This window comes from Anomaloglossus baeobatrachus, chromosome 5 (genome assembly GCF_048569485.1).
Source record: "Anomaloglossus baeobatrachus isolate aAnoBae1 chromosome 5, aAnoBae1.hap1, whole genome shotgun sequence".
NCBI classification, from domain to species: domain Eukaryota; kingdom Metazoa; phylum Chordata; class Amphibia; order Anura; family Aromobatidae; genus Anomaloglossus; species Anomaloglossus baeobatrachus.
The window spans coordinates 504,593,285-504,605,337 of NC_134357.1; the positions used below are offsets into that span (position 1 = coordinate 504,593,285).

Genomic DNA, 12,053 nt, shown 5'->3' on the forward strand with positions numbered 1-12,053 from the left:
CACCCCTTTAATGATCCTTGTCTAATATGATCTTTAGTGACCCCTAGTGGTATGATACCTTATTGCAGCATGAGCAGAAGTAATTATGCTTTATACAGTGTGTCCGTAAAGTCACGGTGCACTTTTGACCGGTCACAGGAAAGCAACAAAAGACAATAAAAATGTGAAATCTGCACCAAATAAAAGGAAAACCCTCCCAGTTTCTGTAGTATGATGTGGCAGCATGTGTGCATGAATAGGTATGAAACTGGGAGAGTTTTCCTTTTATTTGATGCAGATTTCACATTTCTATCGTCTTTTGTTGCTTTCCTGTGACTGGTCAAAAGTGCACCATTACTTTACGGGCACACTGTATTAAATGTGATGCCGGTCCTTGGTAATCTGTGCAATAGATACATATGTATGTTGCTCCACCAATGAATTTGAAATACTATATATATATTTTTTTGTATATTGTGTAATTTAATAATCTTTTTGATATTGAGAAAATATATGGGCATTTGATAGTTTTTTCTTTTCATTTTCTATTACAATGTTCCTCTAAAGTAGTTTTTGAGCAAATATGGAATATTAATGTATTCAGGAGAAATTACATTATTGGTTTGCTTCCATTACCCCTTTTGAAAATTGAAAACTTGGGGCCAAAGCAACATTTTATTGGAAAAAAGGGCAATTTTCATTTACTCAGCCCAATGTTATACAATTCTGTGAGTGTTAAAAAAAATGCTCACTAATACCCTAGATGAATTCCTCGAGAGGTGTAGTTTCCACTTCACTTGTGAGTGTGTGTGCTGTTTTGGCATGTCAGGCGCTCTTCAAATGTGACATGGCTTTTGCAATCTATACAAACCAAAATGGTGTTCCTTGCCTTCCGAGCCCTGCCGTACACTTAAATAGTAGATTTCCACCACATATGAGGTATCAACATACTCAAAAGAAATTGCAGATAAAAAAATTGTATGGTGCATTTCTTCCTGCTACCCTTGTGAAAATAAAAATAAATGCTCGTAAAACAACATTTTTGTGGGAAAAAATTATTTTTTTTTTATTTCAAGGCTCAACATTATCAATATCTGTGTAGCACCTGGGGGTTGAATGTTCTCACACCACATCTGAATAAATTCCTTGAGGGGCCTAGTTTCCAATATAGGGTCGCTTGTGGGGAGTTTCCACTGTTTAGGCACATAACTGCATAGCGTCCACTAATGATTCAAAACGATTTTGCATTCCAAAAGCCAAAGTTATGATTGAAACCTAAAACTCTCATGGGGATGGACAAACCAGATGAAAATATAAAACCAGAAATCCACAGGTCCTAAAACAGGCTGGTGCTTGTCCTAGACAGGAATAAATAACCGTGATGGGATACACACTAACTGCAGGGAATAGCAATGTCTCAGTAAGAAAAACTTAATCAAGGAGCTGGGACTCCAGACAACCATCTATCCAGAATTGTAGTAAGCACTGAGGCATGAGATTACAAATAGCCCCTTCCAAAATGTAGTTGGGCAAAAATAACGAGAGTGCACACACCTGAATAGAATTGAAACAGGAATTCAAAGCATAAGAAATAAAGAAAAGAGATCCTTCAGCAGTTAGACCAACTCAAAACTGGCTGTGGTACAACGAAGAAGGAAACTGACCAACATCCAGATATCATAGGTTCGAACCCTGGAGTAGAGCCATGACAGTCAAATGGTATTCATTCCCTACTATGTGCCAAAACAGTAGTTTTCCACCACATTTGGGGTATCTGTGTACTCAGGAGAAATTGCACAAATTGTATGGAGCATTTTTTTCCTGTTGCCCTTGAGAAAATAAAACTTTGTGGCTAAAGCAACATTTTTGTGAGGAAAATGTGATTATTTTTTTTTTATTTTCACAGCTCAACGATATAAAATTATGTGAAGCATCTGGGGTTGAATGTTCTCAACACACATATAGATAAATACCTTGAGGGGTCTAGTTTCCAAAATGGAGTCACGTAAAGGAGGTTTCCGCTGTTTAAGCACATCAGGAGCTCTGCAAATGAGACATGACAACCGCTATCGATTCCAGACAATTTTGCATTCTAAAAGTCAAATGATGCTCCTTCCCTTCTGAGCCCTGCCATGCGCCCAAACAATAGTTATCCACCACATATGCGGTATCGGCATACTCAGGAGAAATTGCACAAGTTCTATGATGCATTTCTCCTGTTAACCTTGTAAAAATAAAAAAAATAAAATGTGGCTAAAGCCATTTTTGTGGTAAAAATGTGATATTTTTTTTTTTATTTTCACGACTCAACATTATACAATTCTGTGAAGCACCTGGGGGATTCAAGATGCTTACCACACATCTAGATACATTCCCTAAGAGGTCTAGTTTCCAAAATAACGGTCTAATTTCCTAGACTAATATTTTTGTGGTAAAAAGTAAAATGTAAATTTTTTCCTTTCACTATTCTTTAGTTCCTGTAAAGCACATGAAGGGTTAATAAACTTCTTCAATATGGTTTTGAGCAGTTTGGGGGTGTGCAGGTTTTACAATGGTGTTACTTTTGGGTATTTTCTGTCATATTGGCCACTTAAAGTTCCTTCAAATGTGACGTGGTCCCTAAAAAATGGGTTTGTAAATTTTATTGGAAAAATGAGAAATTACTGATAATTACTTGATAATAACTTGCTTTTTTTCTTATAACATATTGTCAGTAAACTAAACTGTGTGTATTCTCTGTTGCCTAATAAGATTTGGTTTCCGAATAAAAAATTTCCCACAATTTCAACATGAAAATGGCTTCTCCCCTGTTTGAGTTTCCCGATGTCTAACAAGATCTGATTTCTCGTTAAAACATTTTCTACATTTTGAAGAATACAGCTTTCCTCCTGTGTGAATTCTCTGATGTGCAACTACATTTTATTTCTGTTAAAAAAAAAATCCCAGTTAGAACATACATTTTGCTTCTCCCCTTTGTGAATTCTGTAAGATAGAACTAAAATCTATTTCTGCTTAAAAAAATTGACCACATTCGCAACATGAAAATTACTTTTACTCTGGGTGAATTTTCTGATGGGAAACAAGATCTGATTTCCGATTAAAGCATTTCCCACATTCTAAACATGAAAATGGCTTCTCCCCTGTGTGAGTTCTCTTATGTCTATCAAGATCTGATTTCCGAATAAAACATTTACCACATTCTAAACATGAAAAAGGCTTCTCCCCTGTATGAATTTTTTTATGTGAAACAAGATGTGATTTTGCTGGAAAACACTTCCCACATTCTAAACATGAAAATGGTTTTTCCCCTGAGTGAATTCTCTGATGTGCAACAAGTCTGTATTTCGCAATATAACTTTTTCCACATTCTGAACATGAAAATGGCTTCTCCCCTGTATGAATTCTATAATGTGTAACAAGATTACTTTTCTGATTAAAACATTTCCCACATTCTGAACATGAAAATGGTTTTTCCCCTGAGTGAATTCTCTGATGTATAACAAGTTTGTATTTTGCATTATAACTTTTTCCACATTCGGAACATGAAAATAGCTTCACCCTTGTGTGAACTCTATGATCTTTTACAAGATTACTTTTCTGACTAAAATATTTCCCACAATCTGAACATGAAAACGGATTCTCCCTTGTGTGAATTCTCTGACGTTCAACAAAAACAGATTTCTTTTTAAAAGATTTTCCACATTTGAAGCATGAAAACAGCTTCTTCTTTTTGTGACTTCTTTGATGTATAACAAGATATGATTTCTCTCTGAAACATTCCCCACATTCTAAACAAGAAAATGGTTTCTCCGGTGTGTGACCCATTTGATGTTCAACAGCCTTTCTATGACCTTTATTTTGCGTATTGGTCTTTGATGATGCAGAAGAAAGGACATGTTGAAATGGATCAGCTGACAGATTTCTTTGGAAAAGAGCTTGAGGTACGTCTGGGATAATGCCAGGCTCTTCACATTTATCTGGTGCAATGCCATTATAATTTCCCGTAAAATCTGAAAATATTAGATGTCCCTCTGAGCTCCCGATATAGTCATCTGCAAAAAATAAAAATTATTTTATATTATAGTAACAGCGGCTTGAAAGTATAGTATTATAAAAAAAAAAAGGGGGCTTGTAAGTCAGTGCTATTAGGTGGTGTCCATTTCATACCCTTCCTGATGCAATGATTCTACGCAAGGAAAGAAGAACAAGTCCATAATACTTTTTTTTTATCCATAATGGAAGTCAAGGAATACACTGGCTTTCAACACAAATATGGAAGCACAGGGGGACCTCATAAATAATTTGTAACAATGTCATGTGTTAGCCATGGTGGAAGATCACCTAAATCTAAACAGGCACAAAGAAAACTGGCACTGTCTTCCTCCCATAAATGCACATTGTTATGCTCAGATGTAGTCCATGCACATAGCTATGCTGTAATTATCAGTGGTGCTCTGTCATTATGGTAGCGCCAGCGCCTTTGCAAGAATGCCAACTTACTCACTGCCCCAGCCAGGTTATGTCCTTCCCCGCTGCCCTGCAGCAGTCCAGGAGTTGTGCTCCTGCTCTTTGCTGCCACCAGGGCCTGTGCATACTGCACAGGCTCCCCAGAATTGCTTTTAGGGCACGTGTACACCGGCCCTCCTCAGCGCTGGTGTGCCATTTCCCGAAAACGCCTCTCAGTCCCAAGGCTGAGACGCACTATTTATTTAAGAAACCCTCCCATTAGGGGAGATGCCTGCGCAACGCTTTTAATTAGTCAGTCTTCATAAGCTAAATAGTTGTCAGGTTCCCGTGCTCCTATCCCGTTACCTGTTCCTTAGTCTGTCTCCCCATACCTATCCATCACTGTCGTGCCCACCATACCTGTCTCAGCCATTGCGCCTGTATGTGCCTACGTCTGTGTCCTTACCCAAGTCCGTCTCCTGTCTTGGAGGTCAGCTGCCACAGTCCCGGTCACTGACCTGGGAGTGGTACTTGGTGTTAACCTTTAGCGGGAGGGACTTGACTGAGCACCTGCCGTGAGGCTAAGCCCAGGTCCCCCTGTGGTCCAGTGGGTCAACTCCTGCTCGGCGCCTTAAGAACATCGGAACTGAGCGTTACAATTACACATGTAAGGTATCATTATACTCAGGAGAAATTGAACAAAAAAATTTTATGGTCCATTTTCTCCTGTTATCCTTGTAAGAATGAAAAAATTGAGGCTAAAGCAATATTGTTGTGGCAAGGAGTTACATTTTCATTTTATCCTTCCACATTGCTTTAGTTTCTGTGAAGTGTGAAGCACCTAAAGGGTTAATAAAGTTCTTGAATGTGGTTTGAGCAATGTGAGGTGTGCAGTTTTTAGAATGTTGTCACTATTTTTTGTCACCTAGGCCTCTCAAAGTCACTTCAAATGTGATGTGGTCCCTAAAAAAATGGTTTGTTAAATTGTGTTAGAAAATTGAGAAATTTCTGCTAAACTTTTAAGCCTTCTAACTTAAAAAAAAAGATTTTGCTTATGTAAACATCTTTCAAATTTTATGTATTAATGATTTTGTGTGATATCCATCTGGTTTAAAGTCATAAAACTTTCAAAGTTCAAAAATAGCAACATTTTCAGCCAAATTTTTGTTATTATCATAAAGAAATGCAAATCAGAACAACAAAAATTTCCCACTAACATGAAATACAATATGTCACAAAAAAACAATCTCAGAATCACTGGGAAATATTGAAGCATTCCAGAGTTATTACGCTATAAAGTGACACTGGTCAGAATTGTAAAATTTGGCCAGGTCACGAAGATAAAAACAGGCTCAGTGTTAAGAGGTTAAAGGGGTTGAACAAAAATATCATATGAAATAAAGCCTCCTCAAATCAGGTACAAAAAACATGCATCAGTGTGAACAAGCCGGTGTCTTTACTTGAGAAATGGATATATATTTTTAATCGAGTTGATATAAATAAAGAAGCATTTTTATTTATCCCTTTGGAGTCCAGCTGGATTTTTCCACTGCTTTCTTCTATTATCCTCAAATCAGGGGCTCTAAAGTAATTGGACAGATTTACTTTACCATAAATAAAATGTTTATTTTTATTACTTTGCAGAGAATCCTTTGCAGGTAATGACTGCCAGATGTCTTGAAGCCATATACATCAACAAAAGGTGGGTAAACTCCTTTGTGATACTTTGTCGGCCTTTGCTACATTGACTTCACTTGTTGCTTGTTTGTGGGTCTGTCTTAAGTTTTATCTTAACCTCTTCACGACACATGATGTACTGGGTACGTCATGGATCGTTTGAGGTTAATCCCCGTGCCACCTGCTGTGGGCAGTCCGCGGCGATCAACGCAGATGTCAGCTGATTACAACAGCTGATGTGTGCCTGCCAGGCGTGAGTGGATTCACGTTCCACCCGCACCTATCAACCCCTTACATCTTGCTGTCAAAATCTGACAGAGAGATGTAACAGCGTACCGCTGTAAGCATAACTTATTCAGCCCCATCAGAAGTCACGTGACGTGATCACATGACTTCCGGTGGTTGCCATGGTAGCACAGGGTCATGTGATGACTCCTATAGCTATCATGAGTCACTTTCTCTCACTGGCGGCAGAGCACCGTGTGTGAGAGTAAGGCTGGAGTCACAGCGTATGACATCCGATGCGAGAGTAACGGATGCGATATGCTAATAACCCCCGGCTCAGGCTCTGCTGTGAGCCGAGTGTCATGCAACTGTGACCCAATCTTGCAATCGGGTCACAGCTGCGAAGGAGAGGGCGGGCGCTGCAGAGGAGAGGGAGGGGTTAAGCTCCCTATCACCTCCATTGTCAGCCTGTGCGTATATCGCACTACACTTGGATAACATCTGAGTGCAGTCCGATGTTTCTCTCGCACCCATACACTTGAATGGGTGAGAGTGACACAACTCTCACAGACAATTGCAGCATGCTGCGATTTTTTTTCCTCAGTACGATTAAGGCTGAGGAAAAACACGCAGATGTGAGCTGCAGCATTGTCTTAAATGGGGACGAGTGCAATGAGAGATTTTCTCACATTGCACTCATGCGAATCATACGCAAGTGTGACTCCAGCCTAAAGCAGCTTTTCTCCAGATCTCATCTATGTAGCTGTTATTTGACTAAATGAAAGAGCGATCAGACAGCTGATCGTTATAGTCCCCTAGGGGTAACTTGTAAAATGAAAAAAGTTTTAAAGTTTTAAAAATTAAAAAAAATAAAAAACCTAAAAGTTCAAATCAGCCTCCCCATTCGGCCCATGAAAATTAAAGAGTTAAAAAAAAAAAGCGTAGCGGCAGAAAAATTCCAAATGCCAAAATTACTTTTTATCGTCACAAATTTTGCTCAAAATGCAATAACAGGCGATCAAAATGTAGCATCTGCGCAAAAATGGTCCCATTAACAACGTCAGCTCAAGACGCAATAATAAGCAATCACTGAGCCATAGATCCCAAAAAATTAGAACGCTACGGGTTTCGGAAAATGGCGCAAAAAGTGCGCCACTTTTTTTGGACAGCCTTGTGAATTTTTTTAACCTATATATGTCTGGTGTCTACAAACCCGACATCACACCAAACATATCATTTTTATCATATAGTGAATCAAAAAAGTCTGTGGAGCCTCTGTTAGGAGTTTCGACACGGAAACTAGCCAGATATCCCTCCGGGAAGGACCTAGCCAAGGAGTGGCTCTTTTTAGGAAACCACCGTAACCACCATATTAAGTGGCCCTATTAGTCAATATCCAACTCTTTGACAAGTTTAAAGAGATGACAAGGGAAATACCAAGGCCAGGTATCCATCCACAGACAGCTGTTTCGGGGTATTGCCCCTCATCAGTGTGGAGTAGGATTCTGGCCAGGTGGGAGCAATGCCTAGTAGACCAACAAGACAAAACAATCACTGATCTCGGGGAGACCAGCCAGAGAAAACACTTCAGGCTCACAGTAACATTTTCAAAATGCAAATGCCAAACTTGGAATCAGCTCCAGACCTTTTACCTGCTTAATTGATGATGGATGAAGGAAAAGCTCATGTAGCCCATTAACGAGATTTTGAAACAATAATTGTCTAAATACTTTTGGTCCCTTGAAAAACAGGCAGCTACATATTAAAAGCTGAGAGTCTGCACTTTAAGCACATGTTGATGATAGAACTATCTTGGATAGGTTTTGGTAAACAGCTAAAATGGCTCACAGAGGACATTAATTTCAAAAAACATAACAGAAAAAGAAACAGCTATTACCAATACAAGATCAGATTACTAACGCACTAGCAGGATGCAGCAGACCCCCCAATGATAAAGGTGGGGGCAGCATAGCTGTAAAATACTAAATGAAACAACCACTCACAACTTATCAATTCATGGAGGAGGTGGCTGCTAGTATTAGACATGCACACAAATAAGACTTGCAAAGGGCACCAGTCACATAGGTACATGCGATACACAGTGTCTGCCTCAGGGGTCAGCACCTATATCTACAAATGCTCCGAGATAGGTTTTAACTTTGAGCTACGCCTGGCTTTCATTCACTCCCTATTTAGATGAGTCATGGCTTGATAATAGAGAGATAGAACATTAGTGATAGGGACCATTCTTATTTAGGTACACATTAGGTACACCGTGGTTGGATGGCTTTTGCGCTCTTTGATCAAAAAGAATATTGGTATTTGATGGTTCATGAGCAAAAACTTGCAATATACACTATTCTGCTTCAGGTTGCTTTGGCAGCCATCCACAATGCAAATACAGACCTGCTCCAGTCTTATAAAACTCAACGCATCCAACAAGGGGATAGCTGAATGTTGTTTTATGAAAATTTAGATACTAGCTCTAGGTGAAGACAAGAATGCACTTAAGGAACATAGCGTAACCAGCCCTTGGTCTATTGGGTCTGACTAGCTGTACCTCATTGCACTCAATGGATATATCAGGTACACATCCATATAACATATATATGTATAAAGATGTAATCGTCAGAGTGCTCAGCACACAGCACTTAAAAATGTGGCCTAAGGGGTACTTTGCACGTTGCCACATCACTACTGCGATATCGTCGCGGTCAAATCATAAGTGACGCACATCTGGCGCCAGTAACGATGTTGCAACGTGTAAAGACTAGATGCACCGATAAACAATCGCAAAAGCGCCGAAAATCGGTGATCTGTTTAGTGTCGGTCATTTCCATAATGTCACTGCAGCGACAGGTACGATGTTGTTCCTCGTTCCTGCGGCAGCACACATTGCTGTGTGTGAAGCCGCAAGAGCGAGGAACATCTCCCTACCTGCGTCCCACCTGCAATGAGGAAGGAAGGAGGTGGGCGGGATGTTTACGTCGAGCTCATCTCCGCCCCTCCGCTTCTATTGGCCGCTTGCTGTGAGACATCGCTGTGACGCCGCACGACCCGCCCCCTTAGGAACGAGGCGGATCGCTGGCCAGAGCGACGTCGCAGGGCAGGTAAGTGCGTGTGAAGCTGCCGTAGCGATAATGTTCACTACGGCAGCTATCACAAGAGATCACATCTGCGACGGGGGTGGGGACTATCGCGCTCGGCATCGCTACAATCGGCTAGCGATGTTGCAGTGTGCAAAGTACCCCTTAGGCTTCAATTACAGATTAGTTTTTTTGGTCATAGACAAATAACTGTATGTTGGACTAATTTTTAGTCAGTTTTACAGACAAGGTGTCATACATTTCTTATCTTATGGCTGAAAAAATACAGGTTTTTCAGAGCTTCTTATAACAACTGTTCAGAGAAGAAGGGTCAGCACCCATATAACACACGGATGGCGTCTGGGTGCTATCCGTTAAATTCACTTGAATGGGTTCATTTTATCTGAAAGTCTCCCTTTTTGGCGGACAGACTTAAGGGTACTTTACATGCTGCGATATCTGTACTGATATCGCTAGCGAGCAGACTCGCCCCCATCGGTTGTGCGTCACGGGCAAATTGCTGCCCGTGACGCACAACGTCGCTAACACCCGTCACACATACTTACCTGCCTAGCGACGTTGCTGTTGCTGGCAAACCGCCTCCTTTCTAAGGGGGCGGTTCATTCGGCGTCACAGCGACGTCACTATGCGGCCGCCCAATAGAAGCGGAGATGAGCGGAACTAACATTCCGCCCACCTCATTCCTTCCTCATTACCGGCGGCCGCAGGTGCGATGTTGTTCATCGTTCCTGCGGTGTCACAGATAGCGATTTGTGCTGCCGTAGGAACAACAAACAACATCGCTACTGACCAGACAACGATAAATGGTAAGTGAACGACCTCTCACAGACAAACGATTTTTGTCTCTTTTGCGATCGTTTAAGATCACTCATAGGTCTCACATGCTGCGATGTCGCTAATGACGCCAGGTGTGCGCCATAAACCCCATGACCCCGACGATATATCGTTAGCGATGTCGCAGCGTGTAAATGGCCCTTTAAGCTGTGTACATACATACACAGGGGATTAGTTTTGATTCTCACTTCCTTTTAAGGAAAATAGAGTTAATGTCCAAGACTGATCTATTATATAACTGGTGCAAATGGAAGCAGAGTGTCAACAATCATTATAGGCACTTTCTGGGTTACATTATGTGTACATTTTTATATTTAAGCGTTAGATCTTTAATGATCACATCCATGTGAAAAGATATGTACAAACACAGCCTAACAAATTCAACAGCTAACTGTAAAGGGGGCTTTACACGCAGCGACATTGCTAGCGATGTCGCTGGTGAAAGCACCCGCCCCTGTCGGTTGTGCGTCACGGGCAAATTGCTGCCCGTGGCGCACAACATCGTTAGGACCCGTCACACATACTTACCTGCCTAGCGACGTTGCTGTGGCCGGCGAACCACCTACTTTCTAAGGGGGAGTTTCGTTCGGCGTCACAGCTGCGTCACTAAGCGGCCGCCCAATAGAAGCGGAGGGGCGGAGATGAGCGGGCGGAATATCCGGCCCACCTCCTTCCTTCCTCATTGTGGGTGGCCGCACGTATGGTATTGTTCCTCGTTCCTGCAGTGTCACACATAGCAATGTGTGCTGCCGCAGGAACGATGAACAACCTGCGTCCTCAAAAACCAACGATTTTTTGAAAATAAACAACGTGTCAACGATGGGCGATTTGGTATTTTCCATCATTAACGACCGTTCATTGGTGTCACACGCAATGACGTCGCTAACTATGCCTGATGTGCGTCATGGAATCCGTGACCCCGGCGATTTAAATACGTTGTTGCATGTAACGGGGCCTTAACAGCCAGTGATTGAGCAGAATCAAGGACTTGACTGCATTTAGTGCTTACTACTCACCTGTGTAGTTATCTGTAGGAATCTCCTCTTTACACCGCTCATCAGCCCTCTCATATGTCCCTGTAGTATTTATATGGTTCTGATCTTCACCCTAAAACAAATATTGGAAAAGTCACAGACAGATGGAAAAGATTATCATGACGACCAAACGCCGTTATCAAGTAGCTGAAGATCTCATGTATAAATCTGTTGGTTTCATGACACCTTCTCTCCATCTACCTGATGATCGTGAGGAACATCTGGATTTTCTTGTTTACAGTCCTGTGGAAGAAGAGGACGGGGACATCTCTCTGGTGTTGTCCTCTCACTGGATAGAACTGGAGGAAACACATACAGCGACTGAATTCATTCTTTACATACAGATAATTATAGGCCGTGTGTATTTAGTCCTGTCTATTACCTGGTGATGTGAGGGGCTGGGGAACCTCCATCATGACGTCCTTGTACAGATCTTTGTGTCCTTCTAAATACTCCCACTCCTCCATGGAGAAATAGACGGTGACATCCTGACACCTAATAGGAACCTGACACATACAATGATACCGTCATCCCCCAATCCCTTCATAGCGTTACTGTATAATGTCCCAGCATTCCCAGCAGTGTCACCTCTCCAGTCAGCAGCTCAATCATCTTGTAGGTGAGTTCTAGGATCTTCTGGTCATTGATGTCCTCATGTATCAGGGGGTGAGGTGGAGGTCCCATGATTGGGCTCAGGGGTCTTCTCCATCCCTCAGACACAGGGTCCTGACAGTGCTCACTAGAGGTCTTC

The 12,053-nt window shown here is 41.5% G+C and overlaps 1 protein-coding gene across 1 annotated transcript; it reads right to left on the reverse strand.

Annotated features, from left to right (window-relative positions):
• Positions 1-1,086: 1,086 nt before the first annotated feature.
• Positions 1,087-11,790, reverse strand: LOC142311941 (uncharacterized). The gene is made up of 4 exons (XM_075350811.1): positions 11,685-11,790; positions 11,504-11,601; positions 11,285-11,375; positions 1,087-4,031 (listed from the first exon to the last, which is right to left on the reverse strand). The coding sequence occupies exons 1-4, from the start codon at positions 11,767-11,769 to the stop codon at positions 3,031-3,033; spliced, it is 1,275 nt and encodes a 424-aa protein (XP_075206926.1). The 5' UTR covers positions 11,770-11,790; the 3' UTR covers positions 1,087-3,030.
• Positions 11,791-12,053: the final 263 nt, after the last annotated feature.